This window comes from Netta rufina (genome assembly GCF_964035555.1).
Source record: "Netta rufina genome assembly, chromosome: 1".
NCBI classification, from domain to species: domain Eukaryota; kingdom Metazoa; phylum Chordata; class Aves; order Anseriformes; family Anatidae; genus Netta; species Netta rufina.
The window spans coordinates 190987889-191015370 of record NC_140123.1 but is presented as its reverse complement, the minus strand read 5'-3'; the positions used below and the strand labels follow the sequence as shown (position 1 = coordinate 191015370).

The following is a 27482-nucleotide window of genomic DNA, read 5'->3' as shown; positions in this document are numbered from 1 at the left end:
TTCAAAATGTGTGCACATTTCTGAAATAAAATAAGAAAATAGTGTATTTGAACAGATTTCATTTTGCTTTAAATCTGCAGAATCCTTCAACACGGTCTTTTTCCAGGTCAGCCTCGGGTACACCTTCTGTTCATTTTGGTTTATTAATTAGTCTCCTATGCTCTTCTGGAAATCAGGATACACAGTTGTCTGATTTTGATGTAAGACAAAGCCTGAAAAAAAATGATATTTCCTTAGTTCGTTTCTCTTCATTTAAATTAAATGTAATTTAAATAGCATCTGAAATAAAGGTATGCAACTGGCTGGGTGTAGGTCATGATTCATATGCCTTTCATAAACAGCAGGGAAATAATAGCTATTCTGACTGCTATTGCATATATTTTTGGCTTCAGAAACCCATCTACCATGTCAGTTAATAGTCACTATTTGAGCCAAAAATAACTGTCACTTTTTCATTTTTAATTACTGCATCTGTTATCCTATTTAATCTTGGCATAATAACACAATAGGACATTGCCAAAAATAATGCCACAAATTATTTCCAGGCTCACGAAGAAACCACCGGTGGATTTGCATAGCAAGAAGGCAGACCCACAGAAAGGGTTGCAGCAGTAAACACTGCTTTTTCGGGTGCAGAAATGTTCCTAGTTAACAACCAGGTGCTTCTCTAACTGAATATGCCTTGGTGGCATCTCTGACTTGTGGCACTCACCAGGGATGCTCTGGTCCATGAGAGGAGGTGGGATGGGAGCTGATGATGTGCCCAAGCAGTACGTGGTACTAGAGCCACAGTGCTGTCTCCCTCCACTAACTAAAGTCATTGATGACACCCATGGGATCACCCAGTCCTCTCCAGGCTCTCCAGCAGGAATTGGTTCCATTTTGGGTCCCTTTAGATCATGCTGTGTTGAGTGGATGTGGAGATGGGCTAGAAAAGTGGGGGGATGCAGGTGATGCTGAGAGTCCAACCTGGCCCCTGGGACAGGTCACTAGTGGAGTCCCCCAGGGCTCAGTACTGGGGCCAGTTCTCTTTAATATCTTTATTTGTTTTAATGGAATAATTTTAGCATAGGGCTAGAGTGGAGAGAGAATTCATAACCAAAATGGGCGGTTAAGCTGGTTTCTCTGGTTTCTCTACAAAGCTGCTATTGATGTTCTTTCTATTCAAGGAACGTTTAGGAAACCTTTTCTTTTGGTCTCCAACGTATGAAGATGTAGCAGTGTACATGTGAAGTCTAGTGGCTGTCTTCCCCAGCAAATTGAAATGTATTTTGACAAAGCAACTAGCAAAAGCACTGTAAAATTTTCTAAGTATGGTTTAGGTTATCAGTAGTTGCTGGGTCCTGCTTGGATTATTATTGTCATTTTAAATGAAAATATCTGTAGAATGATTTATGACACTTACGTTTTGTTTTCATCTGCCTTGGGAGTTTTGGAAGTTAATAAAATCAACCTGCATATCTCAGTAATTTTGTTTACAGAAAGCTAGTCTGTAAATTCAGATTTTTTGCTTAATATTGTAAGATTACTGTCTTCAATTGCTCAATTAGCCATTCTAAGCATTTTCTTTTTGCTGGAAACTTCAAATAAGTTAACAGATTTATCTGCACATATCAAGTATATAAGATACAGTGTTTATTTTCCCTCCTTTTAGGATAATAACGTCTGTGGGGAATGCTGGAAGCTGTTTTTTAAGATGTTGCAGAGCAGAAGCAGTGAGAGGGGAGAAAGCAAAGCATTGAGAACACAGAAAGAGAGAGAAAGAGACTGAGCTTTATTCAAATAATTGGCTCCCGGTGGCAAATAAAAAAAAAAAAAAAAAAAATCAGAACCCCATTGCTGACAATTTAGAGGTAAAAGCTTTGAGAGAGTTGTGCCTTCATTTAATCTCAATGTCAGTCCCTGCGTGCTGAAGCCAGCTGAATTACACAGCCATATCCTTCACACGAGCAGCACAGCTGTATCTTTTGCTGAGTAGTGAGCTGTAACAGGTTGATGTTGTGTTTGAAAGGGCGGCTCTAAGGTGGCAACATCACAAGAAGATAAAACATCCACTAGCAGCCAAGACTAGTAGGTCTGACCCAATTGTGCTTTTATAAATATTCTCCAGAAATTCTGGGCTTGATTTACAGTGATTTGAAAGCTGCGTTTTCTAGTCATCAAATGAAATTATCAGAAGGAAACTACTTCAGATAAATACATCACTTGAAATGCTGATGAGTGCATTTCTGGCATTTAGGGAGCATTTCAATCAGCAATAACAACATACCCCTTTTGGGTATATTACAGGACAGATTACGAAACTCCTCTAGCATGCCATACCAAGAAGATAACTAATATAAACTGGATCATCTTTGAGGGTGCCAGCAATAATGTTATGGACTGGAGATTAACCATGAAAAACATATTCAGTAAATGCTAGAAACTGTGCTTGTCTCATGAGAGAGAATATCTTAGGAAAAAAAAAAAAAGAGGATGTATTATGGAAACAAGATGAAAATGATGTTCTTTTAAGTTAAAGTGATTGCCTGCTGCATTGTACAGTACATGACTGGAAATCCTTTTCATAAATTCATCCATTTTGATCAGACAGTGTTTCCAGACTTTGGAGAGCTGTATGTGTTTGACCTCATGGCTACACGTAATGGGATCACGGTGAGTGCACCCAAGCACCCATGTGTATAAATACCATACACGTTGTCACTCCTGCTCCCCTGGTCTCCCGCTTCATCTTCATTCAGAATCCCATCCTCAACCAACATCATGTGAATGCGGTATGGACCTGTGCATACACAAACTTCTCCCAGTTTTCATTTCTAAGATTTTTTTTCACCTACTTCAGGCTTTCAGAAAATCTTACAAAGCATTCCTCGGGTACTGCGTCTTGTTCTTAGCAGTAAGGACAAGGTTTGACTAACCTGAGCAGTGTGGGGGTTAGTTCTGAGAGAAGCTCTGGAGGTCCTGCCTCAGCCCCAGGAGAGATGGTTTGCTCTGTCCTCCTGGGGCCAGGAGAAGATCAACCTTTGCAGTTAAGCCAGAGCCCTCCTTGGGACTTGTGTCCCTTGTCATGCTGGCCATGGGGTCATCTGGTTCTGCAGAGCTGCTCTGTAGACCTCATCCTGGCCCTGTTGAGAGCTAGAGCAGTTGTGCAGTTCATTTAGCAAACCAGGAGTTTCCCTCATTTCCTTCCTCGGGCTGGGTACCAGCACCCTACAGCATTGCTGGGATGGAGGCTGGTCTGAAATGGGGCCCTGGGCCCTGGGCAAGGCCCAGGGCAGGTGGGCAGGGACATGAGTGCCCTCAGGGCCCTGCCATAGCCAGAGGCCTGCCTGTCATCACGGGGTGATAAAAACAGGGCTATAGAAAACATGATCTGCTGTCTTTACCATGGAATAAGCAATACTTTCTCTTACATTCAGGACATGATAAATACAGAGAATTATGGAGCATTTTGCCATGATGCTACCTGACTACCTCTGTGATTTTTTTCTCTAGGCGATCCCTTTTTAAGTTACTACATTTCACTGAGACATCTTCACAATTCTGTTCTTGCCTAAATCTGCTCTTTGTCGTGTCCTGCTGCTTCCTTTCTTCCTCCTTGGTTGGACTGTCTGATCCATTACCCTAACAGCTCAAATCACAGGCTGCTTTGTAGCATCTGAGTTGAGAGCATTCCTGCTCACAGAAAAAAGTCTTTGCTGGGCTTTATCCATCCCTGGAAGCTGTTATTCTTTTCTTCTTTGCTTGCCCATCTATTGAAGAAAGATTTTTCATCTGTTGCTTTCCTAGAGCTACATAACGGTTACTAATCCTAATCCATTTCCTACACGGAAAAATGCAGGAAAGTAATAAGACTTTTAAAGCTGCTCCTGAAGCCTTTGAGGGGTCATCAGAGAGCCCAGGCAGGTGGGTCCTGCTGCTAGAAGACATTTTTTCAATATTTTGGCAATGACTCCATAAGAAGCTAAAATTTAGAGAGTAAAAGCATTAATGAAAACCAGAGAAAGCAGGAGAATCTTGATGTAATGAAATCACTAGCAAATATTTTTCCTGGTAACATTTCACATATTTTGTCCAACATGAAATAAAATGAGGAGGTGATTTTAAAAATTACACACACACAAACAAAAACCAACTAACAGTCTGAGGAATAAGGAGGCAATGATTTTCTTTCCATAAAATATTTAAAGAAATTCTTCTGTACTCAAAAGCTCAAAAGACTCTTAACATGCTAAATTTCTGTTGTAACCTTATCAAGGACCTACAGCATAAATGTTCTGATTACTTATAGGCTGGCATTTATTTTCTGGGAGCAAATTCAAACTTGCTAGGAAATTTTTTATGAAATTGCAAAAAAGTTCCCCATATTACAAGGTACAACAGCACCAGTAGAAATCCATTTACTATTGCTGTTAATATAAAATAGTTGAAATGGTGGTGTTATGAGGTACAGGTGTAGCTAAGCTCTACTACAAAGAGAATTAAATTGGGTTTTAGAAGCAGCCAGACTAGAGGGCCCATGCCTAGATGACTTCATTCGAGTCCCAAGACACGTCTTCCTGGTCATTTGGTCATCACATGTTTTAACAAAAGGATTCTGATAGAGTTTAGGTAGAGCAGAAAGAAATTAAAAGCAATAAAAGGAAAGGAGGCAAGGCAATACAAGACTGCCAATCAAAACATTAATCCCTGTCCATACAAGTGTATCAATATGAGTCAACTTTTTGATTTTTCAAGCCAGTGGGTCAAATCAAGTTAAATTATTCCATCTTGTTGCATGTTCCAGAACTGAATACAAAGGCAATTTTAAGATTTCTTGGACAGATCCAGTGGACAGGTTTTCAATTTGTTTTAGCACAAGGCACTTGCTATAAGGCTTATTAAACTTTTGCATTCTGTACAAACTTGCTTAAAGGAACTCCTTTCTTCTGTAGAAACATGTTTGTAGCCTTGGAAATTAAGGTCCATCAGTTTGTATGAAAAGTACTTGCACAACCAATGTTCAGACAGTCTTGGAACTAGTACAGTGCAGGATATGGCAACTTTGGAAGTCAGTTTTGAGTCACTAAGAGCCCCATGTGTCCTAACCACCTGTGACTCTTTGGGTAGAAAATTCACTGTAGGGAGCAGATTACAGGAACCAAAGTGACCCTTTAGTTCTGAGCTATGCCCCAAGGCAGCCAGATATTTGTACACATTCACACCACGAGCAGCTGCTCAGGGGAGCACACAGAGTGCAGCACACTCAGGTTTTGCAGGGTGAAACACCTGCACTGCATCAGAAAGGTGAGGGGGCAGCATCTCCGTGTGCTCCGCAAGCTTTCTGCAACTTCAGGATGCTGTGCTCAGCTCCGAAAGTAAATTTTAGACAGATCTGGTAAACTTGAAACCTGTCAGTGACAGATGGCTTTCTTTCAGGACAAAAGAGCCAGCTCCCAGGACTCAAAGCCACCAAAGCAGCCTGGTCAAATACAGAGGGATCTGCTTTAAAGCATTTGTGGTAGGACAAGCTCTTAGGAGGAGACGCTAAGCAAGTACAAAGGGAATATGAAGGGATGGAAGGAGTACATATTTCTGTCACACAAAGCACAGTTTGTCTCTTACAAAAGTCTTCGGTTATTTGTAATAAGAGATTAAACCTATGTTTAAGAAGTGATTTCTAAATTGATGGCTCTACAATCCTTCTCCTGCTGCATGTACATAAACAATACCGAGTACCAACATTAGCAGGAATAAGTTTGTTTCCCTGGTCTTCTCAGTAGAAGATCTTCACTGGAATAGTAATGAATGTCCCATTAGCCTCTTCAGCCTTCCCTTCCCCCTGTTACCTTGAAATCTGATGTCCCCCTTCAATTTGTTTGTGTTTTACGGGACGACATGTAGCCTTTGACTCTAACCCAAAGAGATGCACTTCACTACAGATCAAAGGAAGGCTGGTTTCAGAGGGCTTATTTTAGATTCACGACCACAGGCTTAACTAAGGCAAAGCAAGAGCAGGAGGCTATAGCCTGCCTTGTGGTGGGTATCTCATCCAGGGTGCTCAGCTGAGCATGGAGATCAGGCTACGTGTACCACCGCTGGCATGAAGGCAGCCAGAAAACAGCAGATGTTCACCATGACCCAGACAGACTGGCTTAAAAATGACATATCCATGTATTCAAACATGCATTCCCGAGGTCTGGAATTTGCTGTAGGCCACTTAGATATGGCTGACGAGGTTCCTGGCCAGAGCTGATCTCATTTCTCAGGTTTGCAGAAGAGGGAACCATTCCCAAATGCAGGCTGCCCTGCAAGATCTGTTTATTTCCTCTTTTCCATCCAAATCCTGCAGTAAAACACCACTTTTAACCTTTGTAATAATCCAGAAGCACAGTCACTGACTTGAGTGTCCTGGACTTCCCAAGGAGGGTCTGCTCTTTCACTGGTGACCATGCTGGAGCCCACCAAGACCAGCTTTCCATCTCCTTCCATGGTTTGGGAGCCTCAGGACAGACAGCATGGAGCCCCTCTTTTCAGTGCTCTACACTCACACAAGGTGTTAACTCATTTTCCTAAATGAGGGATAAATATGCGAGTGGGTGTTCTTTCTGACCTATTTCTCCTGTCAGTTTACTGTCTGTCACCATATTTTCAAGGCAGTGCCTGGGGTCGTGGCTGCGTTATCCCTGCTTGAGCCGACGGAGAGCGCGAGGCAGCCTTTGGAAATGCAGCAGCTCAAGTGCCAACATCAACACAGACTGATTTCATTAAGCTGCATAAGCTGTCTGATGCTATTTAAAGCTCTCTTCGGCAAGACCTATGGACAATGGGCATGCTTGTGAAGGGAGGTTATTTAAAAATACACCAACTTTTTTTCACCTGGCAGCATACCCTGCCTTGCCATCCAAGGAAAGCTCCTGCATCGCTCTCCAGCAAGGAACAAGGTGTCTGTCCCCACAGGGCAATGTCAACACTGTCCTCATAGTGCTCGGATGAAGGCCAGGAAGGACCCTGAGTCCTGGCAGAGCCTTTTGGCACATCTCCCCAAGTCCTTTTTCTTTCCCAGTCCAAACCTTGCAGGGAGCACTGCTGGGGTGATGGGTTGCACCTCCTGCAGCCTGAGGGGCAACCAGGGTGCTCAGCAGCTGAATTCTCATTAGCAATGAATTAAAATGAAAGGCAAACCCCTCTCTTCATCCTTATGGCCAAGATTAGGAAACTGAAATACAAATTTCAGGTCTCTGTGGTACAGCTTTCTACCTTACTCATGCATCTTCCTCAAAGCCGAGTCTATTTTTCTCCGTTTCATGCTGTTAAAAATAGCTCTGAGAATGTGGCTTTTAAGTGCTATAGAGATGATGACACGATACAATACAGGGCACTTTTTTCACTGTTTTGTAGCTGATTAAAATAGAAGATCGAAAGTGCTACTTACTATAATATTAATCTCCTACACAAAGACTATTTATCCCTCCTCCCCCAAAGTAAATTGCAGGCTTCGTTACTAAAATAGTGAATCAATTTGTAGACATGCCCGAGTCATTGATAACTTTGCAATCTTCTAACCCAGCTAGGATTATTTAGGGTATATTTTGGCTCCCAATTACCAGACAGCATTTATATATGAGTTCATATTCCTTGCAAGTCTTCGCTATTTTATATCAAGAATAGAATTATCCAAGCCCTCCTCTGGGATCCTGATGCTACAGGCAAATTCTTCATTATTTTGGGGAAGGTGTGCTCTGTAGAAAAAGAATGCCCCATCAAAGTTTTAGCATGCATTATAGTAAAGAGAAGTTATGGTTTTAAAGGAGAAATAAAAATGAAAATCCAATTATTTTTTAATTCTAGAATATGGAGTTTCTTGTTGCACTGTGATTGGTACTAGATTTATGGGTCAAGTAAGAATTTACAATAAAGTAGATAAATTAGAATTAGATACGTTTTGGGCCAGATACTGCAATATCCTGTGAACCCTTACAGGCTAGCAATCAACAAATTGATTGTGATGGATGTTGGTAACATTAACGGGGAAACGTTATGACTGTTGATCACCAAGTGTGTCATCATCAGCTTCAATTACAATAATTTGTCTCTAGTCAGGTAGATCAAAATCTGAGTGATTTTCGCTATGAAAAATGCACATGCCTTCAACTAACTGTTAAAGACATCCTAATTAAATCCGCGTGGCTCAAATCAGACTACATTGTTTTGGTTTAAATCTCAGGGGATCAGAAGGCTCTTTCGCCCTGAGCTAAATCATAGCAGTTATTTATGAGAGACTGATGCACTGATATAGAGAACTGCTTCTGATCCATTGCTAGGTCTAAAATATCAGAGGAAGAACTAAACACAAGGACAAAGGATGAAGTTAAATTTTCCTTTAAGATGAATGTCTTTTGGAAATTTTGGCTTTTTGGAAACTAGTTAAGTCATCAGCTATTACCTCTGCCTGGATTCTGACCACAAGAACATGACAGACTTATTTTCTTTGCATCTTGTTTAATTAACGTGCCTTCAGAGGAGCAGTGGCAGTGGCAGCACGGCCCACCCCTGACACTCACTGAATTCCAATCAGAATCTTCTGTCCTCCTGCAGACAGCCTTTATTTGACAAGCTCTTTCTGGCTGACTAATGCGCCTTGGGTCATGCTCATGGTTAGCATAGATACTTGTAGAGCAGATATGACTTATTACAACATGTGCCACTTGTAATGAAAATCTCATACTCTCTAGGAGAGGGGAAAAAAAAAAAAAAAAAGAAACAAGCAACAGCTTTATAAAGGAATGTCTTTTGAGCTGTTATGTTTAGGCAACACCTAATTCCACGCATACCAGCATTTTATTTTCATTCAGACAAAAAATAATTACTTTTGGAAGCAGGATTGCTTTGTGTTAGAGAAATGCTGTTTTAAAATGCATTACGTTTCTAGAAATGCCAGGGATTAAAGAGAAATACAGCACCATTTGCAATGAACTGGAAAACTAACATGAAAGAGGCAGTGCTAAGGCCTCTGCTTTTTCCTTATTATCAGTGTTGTACAGTAATAGGTGAGGTGAAGAGCAAAAAATGTCAGTGTTTGAATCAGGAGCGCCCAGAGCTGTGGCTTTCATCAGTAGGTCACCTACTTGCTCTCAAGTTTTAAATCATCAGCAATTATTTTAAAGTTTCCATGAGGGAAAATTGTCCCAGATAATCACAGAACAGGAAAACTTTACATTTGCTAACACTGCACTGTACAGTTTTGTGTGTTTCTTGGACTCACTTTGACATCAGATTTATGTCATCACTGCACAGCTATTACAAGGACAATTGGAAGAGCATCCTCTTTCTCCCGGGTTAATACTAGGCTAAATAAAACCTTGAGCTGCACAGTAAGTCATGCACCAGTGAGCATAAGCAGAGGCATGGCCACTTCTCCCCCCATCCAGCGACACCGATTGCCATGTCTCTGTGCTGCTTTTCAGGCAGAAACACGTGTGTTTGTGCTTTGCTGTGTGAGGGTACCTGGCGTGCCTGGGATGCTCCCGACTGGCTGCCTGTGTGCGGTGGGGCTGATCTGCACACAGGACTGAGTTCACTTGGAAATCCTACCCAAGTTTTTCAAATCCTCTAACACTATGTGAGCGAGACTTTCAGCTGGAGAAAGAGGATGTTCCTAGGAAAACAAAGGCATGTGCTCTGTCTCCATATCCATCTGGGCTCCTGCACAGCATCAAAACCTTCCAAAAACGTTTGATTTTCTCTCCTGTGCAATGATTTGTGAGGTGCACGGAGATAATAGGTAGCTACAGCCACCCACAGAGCAGGTGCAGGGGTAGCTCCAGCACCTCCATGAAGATGTGTGCTTTTAACAGTGTGCAGCCAATGTGCTCTGAGAGCTGCACTTCAGGGGCTACTGCAGCATTTTTAGGTGATCACTGCAAGTCTGTGCCAGAGCTTATAACTGCAGTGAGTTTTTAACAGGGAAAGATAGAGAAACAAGTGCTATAGGAAAGGAGGAGCGCGGGAGGGAGCAGGATGTGCTTCTCTTCTCAGGCTGCCACCAGCAGCCCCAGCAACATCTGGTTCAAACCACAGTGTTGCCAGTTTCCCAAGCAGCTAGTGCTCCTTTTCCTTCCCTTTTTCTTGTAAATATTCAGGGGCTTATGAGCTCTGGTTACCGCTGTATCACCCCTGGTGTTTCTAATTGCTACAACAGTCGCTCACCCTGCAGCAGGTTGTTGTGGGTTGGGGCTGGGGCTGGGGCTCCTCCCTTGGCTGCAGGATACTTGTCAGATGCTCTGACATTCACAGCAAAAGCACCAACTTCATTACCTATCATTGCCTTTTGCACTCATGTTTGGCCTTGTTATACATCTGTTTGTCTCTTGGTGCAAGGACTTTCATCCCCGTGGTTATTTATATAGTACATTTTATATATATCTTCATTACAGTGTTAGTAAGAATATTCATTGCCCATTTTAACTATCATTTTAGCAAGTCCAAATCCAAGCCTTGAAGGTGTTGTCCTTTTAGTAATGTCCGTTAGGCATTTTTACGTATTTTTTAACTTTTTATAGACATTCATTTAACAAACCTGAATGCTGTGGGCTCTCATTCATGACTTTAAGAAGTACTTTAACTTCTAACAGTCAAATCCTGGTTTACTGTCTGCCATTACTACAACAGGCATGTCATCCTAGTAAATACAAATTTCATTCTTGAAAGTCCTCATTTACCAGAGTATTTTCTAGCAATGTTATTTCTGAAAAGTAACGATCTGGTATAACTCTACTTCTCTGTTAAAAAATAAATAAATATAAATATAAAAATAAATCCATGTTAGCTTTGTGTCTGGTATATCTGGAATTCCCACCAGAGGCTATATTCCTTTTCAGTAGCTTCATTTGCCTACAGATACGGCATAAAGCTTGATTGAACCTTTCCAGTCATGTCCTGCACCTGTTACCATTCCCAGCTGCTGCAAAGCCCTGTTATAAGCCCCAGTCATTTATGACCCCAGCCAGTGGCTTCTTTGCTGGTTTTGCCCCAGTTCCAGTAGCAGATTTTGCTATTCACCATCGCTTAGCTATGATGGCAGAAAATGCCAAAATAGATCAGAAGAAATAGCTACTATAAAAATGCCAAATGGGCAGTTTCCCCTGAACCAGGGTGAGGAGAGAGCAAGTTAAGCTTATAATGAGAAAAGCCAAAATCTGGGCTCAGCTGGTGGGAGGTCAGCTCTCCAGGAAACACAGAAAGTATTGCAATGGGTGTGTGGACTTCTTGCACACCATCACAGCACCCCTGCTCACTCCTGTGAAGGACCTCTTCAGATGGCAGGAAATAACCTTATTAGAAGTTTGGAAACTCAAAGATCTGTTAACAGCCAACACTACTTAACACCCTGGTTTCTCTTCATTTACCCATTATTTTTTTTTAATTGTCCAGAAGCATTATTTTTATGTGTATGTATCATTTGCAAATTATTTTTTTAAGGGGACCAACAAAGAGAAGGTTTTATAGGAGCAGCAGAGATTAGAGGATATTGACTCCTGCTGTCCAAGAGGAGAATAATACCAGTCTGTGCCTTGTGAGAGGAGCCAAAACATGAAGGTCAGCTTTTACAACCCCACTATTTCCAAACAAAGTCTCTTTTATCGTTAGTGATAAAAGATAAGTCTTCAGTCTAATGTTTTTCCTTCAGTGAGGATTTTTTTTAATCCACAAAGGAAGAAAACTATACAATATATTTCCTTTAAAAAGCACTGGTTATAAGTCTTTGTTGGGTTATATGTATCCTAAACAGATTTTAAATATTGCAAATTAAAAATAAATAAAAAAGGAATGAGAGAACAACACAGTTCTACCTAATTAACTCTTATCTTCACTTTATACTAAAACATTTTTTTGCCATAAGATAAAGGAAAAAATAAAAAGTAACACAAAATTGGAAAAAATATCCTTCTCCAGTAAGAGGAAAGACAACGAGACTAGTTTGCCACATATCACAGATGAAATACAAAAAGAAGAAAGCAACTAGAAATGAAAGAAAAAAAGTCATTTCCAAATGCCACTTATCCTCTAACAGCAGCTGCACTCATGCATTTTGAAGAACATCAAACTATAATGGGCCACCGAGAGAATCTGTCTCACCAGAAAAAAAAAAAAAAAAAAAAAAAAAGTAAGATTTTCTAATCTTTTACAGGGATACATGTGCATGGAGAGCAATGAAAAGTGAATTTTATTCTGTAGGCATATTTCTAGTGAAGAAATATCCTTTTGTGCATTATCTCATTCTGTCTCGACTACCTCCGGTGGGACACTGCACAGAACAAAAAGGAACACCACCGAAAAAGTGTTACAAGGTCATCTGGCATACTTCAGTTTTCCACATCCATGGATATTTCCATATCCATGCCACTTTTAACAAAACTACATTTAGTGAATCTCTGAGTCTGAGAGATTAAGAACACCTGACAGAAAATGTCCTTTCCTTTAATTTTGAGCCACAGGATTTCTGGAACTTGAATCATAATAATTCAGTGCTTGCGACTGGCAGGTATGTATTTGTGTCTTTGAAGTCATCTTCCAGCAGTGGTTTAGTGACACAGTTTACACTAGCTCCAGTCCGAGTTAAACCGTTAGCAAGTTCTGAAAACACTGAAATGCAGCCCCTGGATCTTGGGTTGCTCAAGAGCTACACATCTCCAGGACGAGTAGGTTGGGACACCACAGCACCTCAGACGAGGAAGCCTAAGGGCTAACAAGTTGCTGGTAATTTTGGGGCTGTCTGTAACACTTGTTGAGGGTGGAGCAATGCAATCTGCTGAGCTCGGCCACTTTGTAGCTGCCATTTTAGGACTAAGGAGAAAGGGCTTTCAGCCCCTCCCAGCTAAAATGGCACAATCATCTGGAGAGGCCTGTGAAAATCAAGACCAGCAAAGCCTCCCTCTGCAAATTTTGCTTCTGACAGCTAGGCAGGATCATCACGCACTCCTTTCCCCAGACAAATCTTTTCCTATCGAGGTGCCATCCCACCACGCTGATGATAAGTACAGCCTACGTTCAGATTTCTTGAAGTCCTTGACAGAAGGAGCTCTGGATTCTGTTTTTCAGTAGCAAAAATGATGGTAGGGGATGGCCTCAGGTTGCCAGGTGGTCAGTATGAAGTCAGTATGACTGCAGATGGCCTGTGGCATGTGCTTATGTGAAGAAGAGAAAGTTGCACCAAAGGAGGAACAGTCAAGCAGCTGCAGGAGGTGTAGGGGCTAAGATGTGGAGAGACAGGGCAAGAGATGGGGATCTCTAAAAGAGGGGGATTTAGGAATATGAAAGAGAATTGAGAGCTTGAGGAATTTGTGCCATGGAAGCCAGCAATAGGAGGCCTGGGGAGCTCTGCTTAAGGTGATAAAAAATGCAGGAATTTGCTCAGTTGCTGAAGGTGGATGGCAGGAATGATGGGTCCTTGGGTCAGGCAAAGATAGGCCTGAGGTGGGAAAAAGAGGGATGGCCTATGACGGGAGGAATGGGTTCATCCTGCAGAGGGATGAAACTGGATGCTGAGGGGCCAGGGTTGCCATTACCACAGAATATATTCCTGGCCCAAACTCTCTGCAGACACATACACAATTATTTTCATCTTTCTTCTCTTCCATGGGACCACCAGGCACAGCCCTCACTTTATTCTCTTATTTGTTAACAAAATACAGAAGTCCTAATGATGGTTCAAAGAAAAAGATCAGATTTGTTAAGGTATTTAGGTCCACATAAATGGTGATGAGCACCTGCACTATGAGGTCCTACTTTTTTAGATTCAATCCACATCTGTTTTCTACCTTATCAGAGCTGACGATAGAAAAACTGTTACAAAAAAAAAAAAAAAAAAAAAAAAAAAGTCTTTTCAGCTTATTTCCCTATATATTATCTGATTGTTTTAAATATTAAATGGTACCTTGCATAAAAAAAAAGCAGTCACTGCTGTGAGTTTTACTTCATTTTTTTGTATCATTTCATATTTTACTAAATAGACCAAATCCAAAAATCTTCCAAGGTCTTCATGACTGCTTTTTCAGTTTGTAAGACTGAGAGTATGTGGCTGAAGTGTTTGAAGAAGGCATTATTATTTCTTTAGTGTGCAAGTTCCTGTTGATTTAGATCCTCCAGATAGTGTCCTTGGAGAATGCGGTATTGAAATGAAAATAGATCCATCTCATGAAGTTGTACTTACAACAATTTCAATTAACTTAGTGTGTGAGTAATGGAAAAGAGAGTTAGATTGTAATTATCTTCCTCAACTCTGCCTCAGAAGTATATGTTCAAAGCACCCAAAAAAATTGTCAATATCCATACACTTTCAGAGTAACATTAAAGGTTAAATCTGATTCCCAATTATTCTGCTTACTTTATGTTAGATGTAATGAGAAAATAAAGTATTGAATGTAGGCTGTCAACAAGTGCCACTGCCTGCGTTTCGATTACAGCGTATAGGTCCGTTTCTAACTCTGGCATTAACATTGCAGCAGCACTGCAAAGGCAGTAGGGATCTTTCTCAATGTTCCTTGTAACTTTGAATAACTACCTTGGTGTCATGTAATTAAACATCTTACCACAGATGCTGATGCTATAGACTGCAAGTTCCTAGCTGTTAAAAATGTGTGCAGAACCACTCGCTCACTTATGTATACTCTCCTTTACCTTTACATTAGTTAAGAAGACCCCCAAATCAGGTGTTCATCTAAGAGCTAATAAAGCCAAATACTGCAAAAAGGATCCTACAAAAAGAAAAAACAAAAAGGGCTGAAGAGCATTTACCCTGAGATCCATCACAGCAAAAACTACCAGAAATCTTCTAGTGCTGCTTACAGAAAGAAAGGTGTTGACTACCAGCTGATTTTGACATGCTATTTTTTTCCCCGAGTAACTGCAGACTATCAAGATTTTATAGCTGACTTTAAAGCTTTTTCTTGTTTGTTTGCTTACTCTCTGGCAAAATGATGGGCAAGAAAATTCAAGAGCATCAAGTCCTCTATTATGTATGACTTAAATAGCAAGTTGGAATCTTTGCAAGTGTTTAACATCTTTGACTCAGATTCAGTCACAAACAACTTACGTTAACTGATCTGTACCATAATTGTATGCCAAGGTTTAAAGAAGCCTTAATTGCTGGCAAGATTGACATTTATTTTACAGAAAGGCTCCCTATTCACAAAGTTTTAATTATAAAGCTAGGATTTGAAAACGCAAGAGGAATGTGCCCACGAGTTTTGGTGGCAGAGTTAATTTGGTTTTAGAAATCAAAGGTTTCTTGCCAAGTTAAAATGAATAAAACAAAGCCATAAACCCACAAGTGGACTGGCTTCATGGTTAGAGAGTAGTTAGAGCCCCATCAGGGCAATTGCAATTTGACTTAATCAAGCTAAGGAAAAGGAAAGGTGGTCTTCCAGAGCCACCCCATCATCTGGATACCTCTACTTCAAACCACACAGGAAACAAAAAATGATGTGCTCAAATTCCACAAAGAAATCATATCTTGAGGCAAATTTAAGAAGCTTCTCAATACAACAGCAAGCTACTCAAGGTAGCCCTGGCTCTACAGACCAAGACAGCAGACGGTCTACCCAATTTACCTCCCTAAGCATTTAAGGAGTTCTAGGGGAGGGGAAACAGCCAAATCATTAGCTGCTTGGCCAAACCTCACAGGCTGTTCCCCTTTCTCTAGCCACAGCAAAGCAGTTGTTATGGGACTTGTTAGCAAGTCTAAGTTGTATTTTCTGGTATTTTTCCATTACCATGACCTTAGAAGTCCAAAAGCAATGCTTCACCTACAAGATAATGGGCACGCTGTTCAAAATAAGGGTATACAGACAAGGTGCCATGGAGCTTGCCTTGCCTAAGTAGAGCAAGCTGTATGTATGCCTAGGTTGATGATACTGCTTCTATACAAAACAGAACAAAACAAAACAAAACCAAGAAAATAAAAATGAAGAAAATAGAAGAACAGAAGAGGTCAAAAGTGTTGTTCTGACATCAATTCTGGTGACCATATTTGTTCACATGTTGGGAAGAAAAAAAAAAGAAAAAAAAAAAACAAAACACACAAAGCCAGAGGAAGAACTATCTGGAAGGAAAGAGTCCTCATGGTTTTGTGGGTCAGTAGGTTAAGACATTGGTGGGTTGTGATCTGCATGTAGCAGCATAAATGGAAGCGAGCATATCCAGAGGTACAAGAGGAAAATGGGGAGATCTATCTGTCTGCACACAGATGTAGCATAAAGCCAATAACCAGAGGAAAAAAGCTTTTTTTTTTTTTCCTAGTAAAAGTTATTATATCTTTGAAAAAGCTTGTCAAAGGGCATAGCGAATTCATCACTACTTGATGGCATTAAATAGAGTGTGTTTTCAGAAGATGTGCTCCATTTCAGCCACAAGATATTAAACTCTACAGGACTCATAATTTGGAAGCTAATTCCCTCTCAGTGGAAGTTGCTGGATGAAGTTCGATGGCCTACTGCCATGCATCAGCTGGATTGGGTCATTACAACGCTGCCTCCTCCGCCGCCCCCTCCAAAATTTAAGCAGCGTATATTGTACAAGCAGCAAAGGAGGGAGGTGGGAAATTAATAGTATTTATCTTGGAGGCAAACTTAAAGCTCCCTCCAGACATCAGAGAGCCCCAAAATCCCAAACATTATTTCTTCTTAATTCTTTAGGAAAGTGCAAGTTTTTCTTTTGGCTTTTAAGCAATGAGCTATCACTCTTCCCCATTTCAGAAAAGAATGCAGAAAATGTTTCCATCTTAGCGATAATTAACTGAACAAAACTCACTGTTGTTGAAGCAAATCTGTACCAGTATATTTTTAGCACAGACACATCCAACTCCATGCTGATTATAGTAATAATCAGCAAATAAATTCCTTTTCCTTTGACAGGCTGCTGGTTCTTCTGTAGGAAGGGAACTGGACAGGGCAAGTTATTCCCCAACTTTTCTTGAGACTTTAAAAACAAGCTAACATTTCACACTGAGCTGAAAGTTTCCACGTTTAGCCAGCAGAGTGGTTATCAGGGAAATCAGCTCAAACCTTGGTCCTTCTGGCCTAACTGCTGGCTGTGGGGGCCTCCCCAGCTCACAATACACTGCCGAAACACACCAGGCTCTGGAAAGTAGGTGCCAGCAGCAGGTAGCTTTGGCAAGACGCCTGACAGATGAATTCCTACCTTCATAGCTATCTCAGTTGACCACTGCCATAAAATCATCTCCTTGGTAATGAGAAGCATACAGTGTTTTTTAACAGTGCACAAGTGCACAGAGTAAGGAATCCTATCTGAAACAAAGAAAATGTTAGATAAAAAGCAGCCAGGCTGCTCCTGGCCAGCACTACCGTTCTGAAGTGCCTCCTCCCACCCAGCACCAATGCTGTGGCATTTGCTCAGCACTGACCCAGAGGGCAAAATGCTCTCTCTGAATTCAGTAATATTCCTGGGCGTCTCTCCTTTGTTCTTTTCGAGCTTGTCATTTAGATTCCAATTCAACCAGGCAGTGTTTTGTTTGAGATTCGATGGGAACCCAGGAAAATGAGGCACGAGTTATGTGTCTGAAATGTGCAGGTCTGAAGCAGTGCCCTAAAATTAGAGACTCTTGTCAGCGATAATCACCATAAACATTCCTTTTGCGCTGTGCAGGCACAAGATTATTTCTATGACAATACTTCTAGGACAGTTGATACGAAAACATGGAAACGTAATCTCGTTAGAGAAGATCTGAAGGTAGCTAAGGACACAAACTTCTGCAATTACATCTTTGAGAAGATATAGTGCTACCACTAATACCAATTCATACTGATTCCAGTCAAATGCACTGTGTATTAATCTACATCTGCGTAGATCCAGGAAATAAAGCACATGCAAAGACTGTTTTCAAAGTTTATTTTTTTAAGATATGAGATTTTTTTGCTTTATAAATACAGCAGAGTATCTGGACAACAAATGATCTGAAAACAAAAGCAACCCCTTCCCCACTACTGACACAGGGGTGCAATTCAAGTAGGCTCATATTTCTTGAAAACCTTAAAGTTATAGATCCACATCTACGTAGCAGAAACATCATTTGATAAACCAATTAATTCCTAAGTTTACCAAGACCGTTCTACCAGTGATCAGGCCAGCTCCAGCAACAGGCAGCCTCTCCTTCATGTGGAGAAGACATTTTCCCTCGGGCATGGCAAACCCCTCTCCCACACCACCACACGCTTAACCAAGCTACAGAGCACTGCTCAGTGCAGCAGTGCCCCAGAGCATCCCATCCATGTCTGCTGCTGGTAGTGTTGCAACAACAATTGGCTGTAGCAATCCTTTCCCTTTTGCTTCCTGCTCCTGAAATTCCAACTTTCCCCGGAGCTAAGGAACAGCATGAGGTCCTGAGCACACTCTGAGATTAAGCACAAAGCCCAGTGACAAAAACTCACAAATTAAGGACATTTTAGCTACAGGTTGCCAGCTAGGTTAGCATTTCTGTCTCATGGACAGATTCCTTTTGTCTGCAAAACGATGTTTGCTAGTAAAAAACAGTTCTCTGGATTCATCTAAAGCATACTTTTAAGAGTTTTGTTTGTTTGTTTGTTTGTTTCCTATAAAAGACATCTCAGCTGACGTACAAATGTCACTGACTCAAAAATAAAAGGTGTATACAAACCAACAAGGAAAGCAAAGCTTTTTTAAGGAAAGAAAAAAAAAAAAACAGGGCAGTGAATAGAAACACAGAATTTGAGGTAATTGGAAGCAGATATTTTCATGGACTCTGGCTACAGACTTTTTCATTACACAAAAAGCAGATGATGCATATAAAATGCTGTGTGTCAGCTACTACAGGGCTAACAGACATTTGAACATTTGTATTTTGTATGCGCATCATCTAACAAAAAGAGCGAATACTTCAGAAAATCACCATGTGTCAGTCTCAAAAGTATAATTACTTTGCTTTCCTCAGTTTGTCCTCCAATGTATTTTTCTTATTTTAAATGGCAATTAATGGACCATATGAAGGAAATAACAATCTGTGAAAGTCCGTAATAAAAGCAGAAGGAAATCTAACTTTCTAAGCAACTGTAGTGTTTAAAGTATTGACATCATGTCAAGAATAAGCTTTCAAATTTCATTTTTGTTATCTAAGACCTGACATGAAAACTTGATAAACAAAAATATCAAATACATTTTAAAGATGAGCAAAAACAGTGCTTCTTCTAAAACTTATCATACACTCTAAATTGATAATTAAAAACATGAACGTTTTAGCTAAACCAGTTACTGAAACAAGCACTCAGCCATGACAGAACTCGAAGTTTTCTAATTCTCAGGAAATAGCCAAGCTAAGAAACCTGATGCTGTGATTTCAAGCAGCATTGCATTAAGCAGTTGGTCACCCCAACAGGATGGCACAAGGCTGCCACCTTGTGAAAAAATGCAAACCAGCATTCAAAGAGCAAAAATCAACAGTCTTGTCTCTAGGCTATAGAAGACTTTTTCCTACAGTATTTTAACAGAAGTAATCCTTCTGGTTTACCTACTTGCAATCAAAGTAATAGGTAAAAAAAAAATCTTTCAGCTTGCACATATTGCTTTTGGTGTAAAATTCATACTAATTTTGAACACAAACATGTTGTCAAAGGACTTTAGAGGAACAAAACCAATACAGAATACTCACAAATAACAGAAAATACAGGTTACTGTTTACAAACAATCTACCTACCTTCCCAAATAACCACCTATATGTAACTTCGAAAGTTTTCCATTACTTTCCTTGTGTTTTTCACCTCAAAACAATTCAGCCACACTGTGGCTGTTCAGTTCTCTGCTTGGGTTCTTCTGAGAATGATTGAAAAATCGCCTTCTTTCTGTCTCAGGAAAACTGAACCTGAGCCTTTATTTTTCAATGGCAATTATAAAATTGTTAGCTGCATTTTCTTTTAATCTCAGACATTACATTTCAACGAATTACTGCAGCTTTTTTCTCTAAATGGATAGCTGATTAATAAAATTTACAGTGATAATTGTTTTAATGCTGTTGGAAGTAATTTCATTGCCAATTTACACCAGCGCAGGAATTAACCAGAAGTAATTCCTCCTGAAGCTAGAAGACCATGGCAACAAAACCAGGATAAACACAGCCCTTTCTGCATGTCTCTACACCGAATGGGTCATGCATTACAAACAGCCACAATGGAAATATTGCAGAAGCAAAATACTAAGATGAATTTTCCAAGAGATGCTCCAAGATTATCCAAGTATGTTAAACGAATTCTTATATCTAGATTTTAAAACTGCCACTGCTACTGATACTTCTGAAATGTCTAGGAAAGACTTTCTTTGTGATTAATCATAATGTAATTACAACCATCTTGATTTATGAAACTGAATCAGACTAATACGTGTAAAGTCCCTCTGGCTCATCAGCAAAAGTGAAAATACAGCTTTACTCCAAAAACAAATTTCTTCTTTCATGTTTTAATAATTCATGGATTTTCATATTTCTTATTATAACTTGTAACTTATTTCAACCCAGCTTGATTTAACTTTGCAAAAAACATTGAGAATTGTAGAGTTACATTAAAATATACAAGTACATTGGTGAATCCCATTATAAAATATTATGCTGTCTTACAACGTTCTTAAAAAACAAACTAATAAAACAGCTCACAGAAACCTCTCTCTATATAATTTTTCCAGTATCTTTTAACATGGTCATTAGTCATTATCATGGTCATTTGGGGGTCTTTTGCATTTACTTTTCTTTTTGAAACAAATGTTTAGTTGCATTAAATAGTATTTATCTAAACTAATTTCTTTTCACTGGAAACATGGCTGCTATCTCAGTTGAGGGTAAGTTTGAAGCATAAGCACTCTCATCATTAACAGATGATTACAGGCATTCAAATACCAACATGGATAGACATCATGGACAAAATAAAACAGCCGTGCCCTATAGAAGTACAGGAATGTTTTCATTTTGTCGAGGAAATGAACAACAGCTCCTCTATATAAGCCAAAAAAATCAAAGAGATCTTGAAGACAGGTCAAAGTAGTGTCCAGGGCCCCATTACTTCCCACGTTACCCTTCCAACTCATTCAGTACCACAAGTTGAGGACACATATGCAGTTGCACTGAAACATGCATATATGCTCTTTACCTTGTTTACATTTTTGTAATGTTACAGAAAAGCAAAACTGGATGCAGAAGGCATGCAAGACTTCCCCCCAAACCCATCATAATAAAATCACTGCACAGCATCCTGGCTTCTGCAAGAACCATGCTGGATGCTTGAAAAGCAAGCCAATTCAGGCTTCTCTTGGCCTGTCAGCTTGATATAAAGCCAAACAGGGAGTGATGGAAAATTGCTTTCCCTATTGTACGCACGTTGTCAGCAAATTACCATACTGGCAACAGGGCAAAAAGAAAGCAGTGACCTGGCAAATGTTTCAAATGCAATATAAATAAACCTACTCATTGAGTAGCTTTAAGGTTTCCTTAGAAGAAACAGGGTCGCAAAGACAGTGGACAGGAGGATCCGAGCCAAGCACACTCTTCATGGTGTTAGTACAGAGAAGGGCTCAGAGCCAGAACATTGATCTGTATACTATAAAGAAAACACAAAATAACAGCACTGCTGCGAGTACTGACCTTTCGAAGCGCAATTCCATTTCAGAGTGACTGGAGTGGCAATAAGATAATATGTTTGCATAGATGTGACTGCAGTATTTTCATTACAGGGCAAGAAAGACCTTAGAGATGTTAAACAGTATGTGAAGCTTTGCATCTCCCCAGCACGTAATTTAGTTATATTTATAAAACCGCTCAACTGTTAACTTGAGGTGATCAAATATTTTTTAGTCTAATTAAAGACATTTACTGACAGGAACCATTACAGTACTCAAACTTCTTTTATTCTGAAGATAATGTGCTAGATGCTTTAAAAAAATCACATACATTGTATTTTACCTTTGTAAAACAAAATATATACTCCCTTGTTCCATTAGATTTGTACATATAAGAAAAACATTTAAAAGAACAATTCAGTAATGCCATTAGTGCTTATTTAAGATTGCACGGCAAAGATCTTAGAAACACCGAGTTCAACTTGGGAGTGTACTCATATCCTACACTTCAATACAAATCTGCAAGCACAGAACTTCAGGACATAAAAGCCTTATTATTTGGAAGGGTATTCATTATACCGCATTCCACTGTGTAACGACACATTTCAGTCTGACACACGTAAATTGCTCCCCTTCTAATAGGCCACATTATCAACTGCAATTTATCTTTTGTTGTACAATAACATTTATTCCCCCAACGAAGGTAGATGCATACAGCTTCCACTGTATTTTCTAAATATCAGTTTGAAGTAAAATTTTCCAAATGTCCTAATCATTAAAGAGCCTACATTCTGTTTGCAAAACTAATGTAAGCGTTTATTGACAAAAAAACTCATGAAAATTCAGTGGGACGTAGGTGTTTTTGCAAACATTATACTTTAGCAGTGTTTCATACCTTGACCTTTAGCAGCCGTAGATGGAAGCGGCCTGTTCCAGTGAGTAAACATGCCAGAAGTAACAAGGAGGTTAAACACTTAGGTACTCTGTTTTAAAGAGAAGCCTCTGAAACATCAACTGTCATATCTTCAAGTACATTAGAGAATATATTATAATGCGAAATGACTGTAAACATCCCCCATATTTCACATTAATTACTGGAAAGTGTTCTCAAATTTCCTCTCCTACTGAATTTGTTAATTCCAGGAGCTCAGAAATTCAATATTTATAATACCTTCACTTTACGAGATACCAGACCTCACATTCAGTTCCAAGAACATAAGCAACTTCCTTCCTTCCCCAATCCCCACTGGGGCATAAATGTTCATACATAATGCAAAACACAGTACTTCATTCCAGAGTGCACAGCCTTGAAATGGTACTGGCTTTTCCTCAAGGTATGAAGGTTAAAAAAAAAAAAAAAAAAGTCACCACATAAACCTCTGGACTTCCACGCTATTTGGCCATTGAAATGTTTTGTTTAGAAAAAGAAAAAAAGCTACCACGTTCACAGCAATATAAAAAGCCAACTCAAGGAGTTGTCTGGAAAGAGAGGGAAATGGAATATTGAGCCTGTATACTAAGAATGGTAAAATAAAGTAACGAAATTCTAGCAGCTTTTGAGGAACGGTGACTGCTAATAAGCACACAAAATACATTAAGGTCCAGAATACTGGTTTTGTTTTTAGGGTATCAAAAAAACTCCAGCCAGCAAATATATAGGCTGGAACTAATGCATATTTAACAAGTTCGTGCCTTTGGAAGATTTTTCTCCAGACATAGAACGTGTAATGTCTGTTATCTGCTAGTAAATACTTATGAACGTAGGTAAATTTCCAAACCAGGAATAAAGAGATGATGGTGATTAAGCCGTATTGCACAGGGTGTTTCCGCAACGACAGAAGGAATTTGCTGATTTTAGTAGGGGTCAGTAAGTGAGGGAAGGAAAAAAAGACAGTAAAGGACAGAAAATAGAACAGCTGAGGAAAGTGCAAACAGGCTTCGTGGCTACTTCTGTCACCAACAACTATCCCACCATTGACGAAGACAAAAACAAAGAACGCAGTGACTAATACGATATACGGCCAAGTTAAAGCAACAAGCGTAACTAAGTTTTTAGGTGATGTAAGATATTCAATAAGAAACTTCAATACTCTGATCAGATCTGGAAACGATCCTTTCATGGCAGAGATCTTTTCATCTTTCTTTTTCAGTAACTCTGTCTTCCAGGCTTCATTCAGCTTCTCTGCAACAACATTTCCAGCACAAAAAACTGTCCACACAATATTTGTCTGGCGAAACATGAAGCCACAAAATCCGAGCAGAGCTGAAGCTTTATGGTTACCATAAAGGCACATTAAATATGCAAAGAGAGTAAAAAATACTGATCCCGGGTCCGTATAATAAAGGAATGTAAAAAAATAAAGGGTGGGAAATATTGCAAGAGTCAATGCAGACAAAATTCTCTGGAAACCAGACACAGCCTAGAGAAAGAGCAGAAAAATGTGATTAGTAACATCCAATAAATTTATATATTATTTGTGAGAATTCAATTACCACAATATAGCATCTCTAATGCTCTTTGATTCCATTGCTGCACGAGCACACACGCTAGTTTTGTTAAGCTCCTGCTATGTTAATATAGAGTGCTGGATGATACAATGGTAAAAGACAAACGAGAACATGGCACGTTATTGCTGGTGAGATAAAATACGGCGAAGAAAATGCACCAACTCCTTTCATAAGTCAAGTGTTCACAGATTTGTGGTATCAAAATTATTATGGGAGTATAACTGCTCCCATACCTAGGATAAAAGAACTATAACAGACAAAATAAAGAGGGAAAAAAAATCAGTTCTTCACCAGGTTCTGTTTGTGAGACAGCAGAACACATCATTCTGTGCTTTTACTATTGCATCTTTTGAGGCCAGCACACGAAACAGTCAGTTCAAGTTTCTAATCTTTGGTGCAGCTTTTGTTTTTTATTTTCATTATAATCCACAAATTAAAAAAAAAAAAAAAAAAAGAAACTTTAAAGAAGGTAGGAGATCATACAGTTAAAAACTTCTCCCAAGTATGCCACTCACTACATGACATGATGCAACTCACAGTGTTAAAAAATGCTGCGTGTTCCTGAAGGATGTAGTCTGAGATGAAACAGACGGTCACCACCAAACAGAAAGGAGAATACAGAAAACGCTCAGAGCTCAAAGTGGCAACAACACAAGCACATTTTCTCACACTTATACTACTATCAAGAAACTTTTTGTTTGCTTATATTTATATTCCCACTTCCAAACACAAACTTATTTGTACCAAAAAAAGAAACAATGTATTGAATTTGACCTAATTCTGTGTCTTATCCTGTGCTTAAGCATGAAGAGTTTTCTGTATGATAACACATCAGAGGAAGTTTTCTTTACAGTAGTGGAATCCTTGAATTAACAGAGAGCAAGAAAAAACGTTCTTATGGTTAAAAGAGAAACAAAAGAACTTTCACTAAGGCAAAAGGTTTTGAATAGGCCATTAACCACTGTAACAATTTACCTACAAGAATGGTAGATACTCCATCATTTTAAAAATACAATAGTCTTGTATCCAAGTTGGAATGTTATGTTCTGGATGGGTGGATAGCTACACAGGTAAAAAAATTGGCTGGATCAGTGTACCTAAAGATTACAAGAATATTGCAGAGATCTGTACTAGTATCTGTCCTGTTTAACATTAACATTTGTTGATGATCTGAAACAACAGAGTACAACTTCATCACGTTTGTAGGTGATGCTAACCTGTGGGGACTTGGGCAGTATGCTCAAGGGAAGGGCTGCCACCCAGAGTGACCTGCACGGGCCAGAGGAAGGGTGCAACAGAAATCTTATGAAATTCAACAATGGCCTATAGCAAATGCCAGCATCTGGGAAAGCAGACCCCTTACAATGATACAACCTGAGCATGGAGTAGCTGAGGATCTGCTGCACTTTGGAAATTGACCTGGGGTTCTCAGCAGGCAGCAAGGTGAACATAAGCTAGCAGGACGCATTGGCAGCAAAGGAACAGCAAGAACCTCTTGAGCTGCTTTAATAATAGGGTAGCAGCAGATCAAGGAAAGTGACTATCCCTTTTTACTCCGTATTTGTCAGGCTGCATTTAGCGTACCGTGTCCAGTTTTGTGCTCCACGATATAAAAAAGCCATCACTAAACTGGAAGAAGTTTAAGGCTACCTGCAAGCAAAGGGCTACCAGGAGAGACAAGGGCTGAAGCACCTGGCCTGGGAGGAGAGGCTGAGAGGGCTGGCCTTGTTCAGCCTGGAGAACAGATGGATTTGGGGTGTCTGAACAGCAGCCTACCAGTACCTATAGGGAGGTTAAGGTAAAGTGAGGTAAATGGAGCCAGGATTCTCAAATGGTGCATGGTGGGAGAACAAGAGACAATGGGTATAAATTGAAATGAGAGGCTCAGACTGGATGTAAAAAAATATATATAAATAAAAAAGAACCCCCACACACACTCCTTTTCCACCACAAGGACAGTCAGGCAGTGGAACACGTTGCCCAGTGCGGTTGTGCAGTCACTCTCCATCCTTGGAGATTTTTCCAGTCCCCACCCTGAGCAACCTGGTCTGATCTCAGGGCTTGCCTGCTTTGTGCTAGAGACCTCATGAGATCCCTTCTAACTTGGATTATTCTCCAGTTCTAAATATTGACATCAAATGTGGTATATTTCTAAAGAACGCATTTTGGTTCACACACAGCTTACAGGGCTGCATTCAGGATTCGGTGGTTAAAAGTTTTGTGGAGAATCTTAACCAACTAGATGAGTTAGTATCTAATAATTTTATATGTGCATTTCAATGGGACTACTTATAGGTATGCGTAACGCCGAAGTTTTAGAGGATCACACCCTGACAGAGAAAAAATACTACGTTTTTAAAAGAAAAGGAATGACAAAAGTGGTAGGAGTACCTGCAGTTATTTAAAACTGACAGTAGTTCATATATGCAGTGAAGTAAACACACAGTCAAGAAGTTGTTTGTACTAGTGCATAAAATAACCCAACTTTGACCGTACCTTATTTTTCTGGTGGATCTTTAGGAGCAGTAAATAGAGCAGGTAGAAGTTGCCAGCGCTGAAGAGGAGGTTGATAAAGCGGAGCATTCCCGTGGAGCACACGATGGGGCCCGTCCACCCAAAGAGCCAGGCCGCGGGTTTCACCACCCCGACCGACAGCAGGTACAGACCCGGCAGGGTCGTGATCATGGGGTCCCACTGGAGGACGGGGACAAGCAGAGAGGGGGGTCAAAGATGTGTGACAGAGATCTGAGACGTGCAGCAGGGTTAGGATATGCAATGCCAATCCCTGCTCTGTTTCATCGTGTGGGTCAGGGAGTTATTATGGTTGGAGAAGCCCTCGAAGACCATCTGGTCCAACCACCCCCTGCCACCAATGCCACCACTAACCCATGTCCCCAAGGACCACGTCCAACCCCTCCTTGAACACCCCCAGGGACGGTGACCCCACCACCTCCCTGGGCAACCCGTCCCGATGTCTGAGCACTGTTTCTGAGCAGAAAATGCCGTTTTGTTGGACTTGAGGCGTTCTTAGCCCGAGATCTCCTTCATGGCTGACCTCGCGTCCCACCGCCCTCGCTCGCCCCACCCGCGGCAACAAGCGGGCAGGGCTCGGGGAGCAGCCGAGCCCGGGGGAGAGGAGGGAGCCGGGGCACCTGCAGGAAGCTGCCATGGCAGTAAGCTTGTGCCTGGGGGACGTGGAAGACCTCGTCCATGTAGGGCTCCCGCAGGCGGCGGTTGAATGCCGCGAAGAGCAGGGAGGAGACGAGGAAGGCGCCGCTCATGGCGGCGGAGAAGCCGTACGCCTCCACGCCCTCCATGCTGCCGGCTGGGGAGGGCAGGACGGACAGGGGGAAGGAAGAATGGAT

At 40.5% G+C, this 27482-nt stretch overlaps 1 protein-coding gene across 3 annotated transcripts; it reads right to left on the bottom strand.

Annotated features, from left to right (window-relative positions):
- ALG10 (ALG10 alpha-1,2-glucosyltransferase) lies at nt 1-27459 on the bottom strand. 3 transcript variants are annotated; one of them, XM_084291598.1, is made up of 4 exons: nt 27270-27459; nt 26614-26811; nt 23700-24029; nt 1-212 (listed from the first exon to the last, which is right to left on the bottom strand). In XM_084291598.1, the coding sequence occupies exons 1-4, from the start codon at nt 27432-27434 to the stop codon at nt 156-158; spliced, it is 750 nt and encodes a 249-aa protein (XP_084147724.1). In that variant the 5' UTR covers nt 27435-27459; the 3' UTR covers nt 1-155. The 3 variants fall into 3 exon arrangements, with proteins under 3 accessions (XP_084147724.1, XP_084147725.1, XP_084147723.1); XM_084291599.1 differs by lacking the exon at nt 23700-24029; XM_084291597.1 differs by lacking the exon at nt 1-212 and having other exon boundaries at nt 21875-24029.
- Nucleotides 27460-27482: the final 23 nt, after the last annotated feature.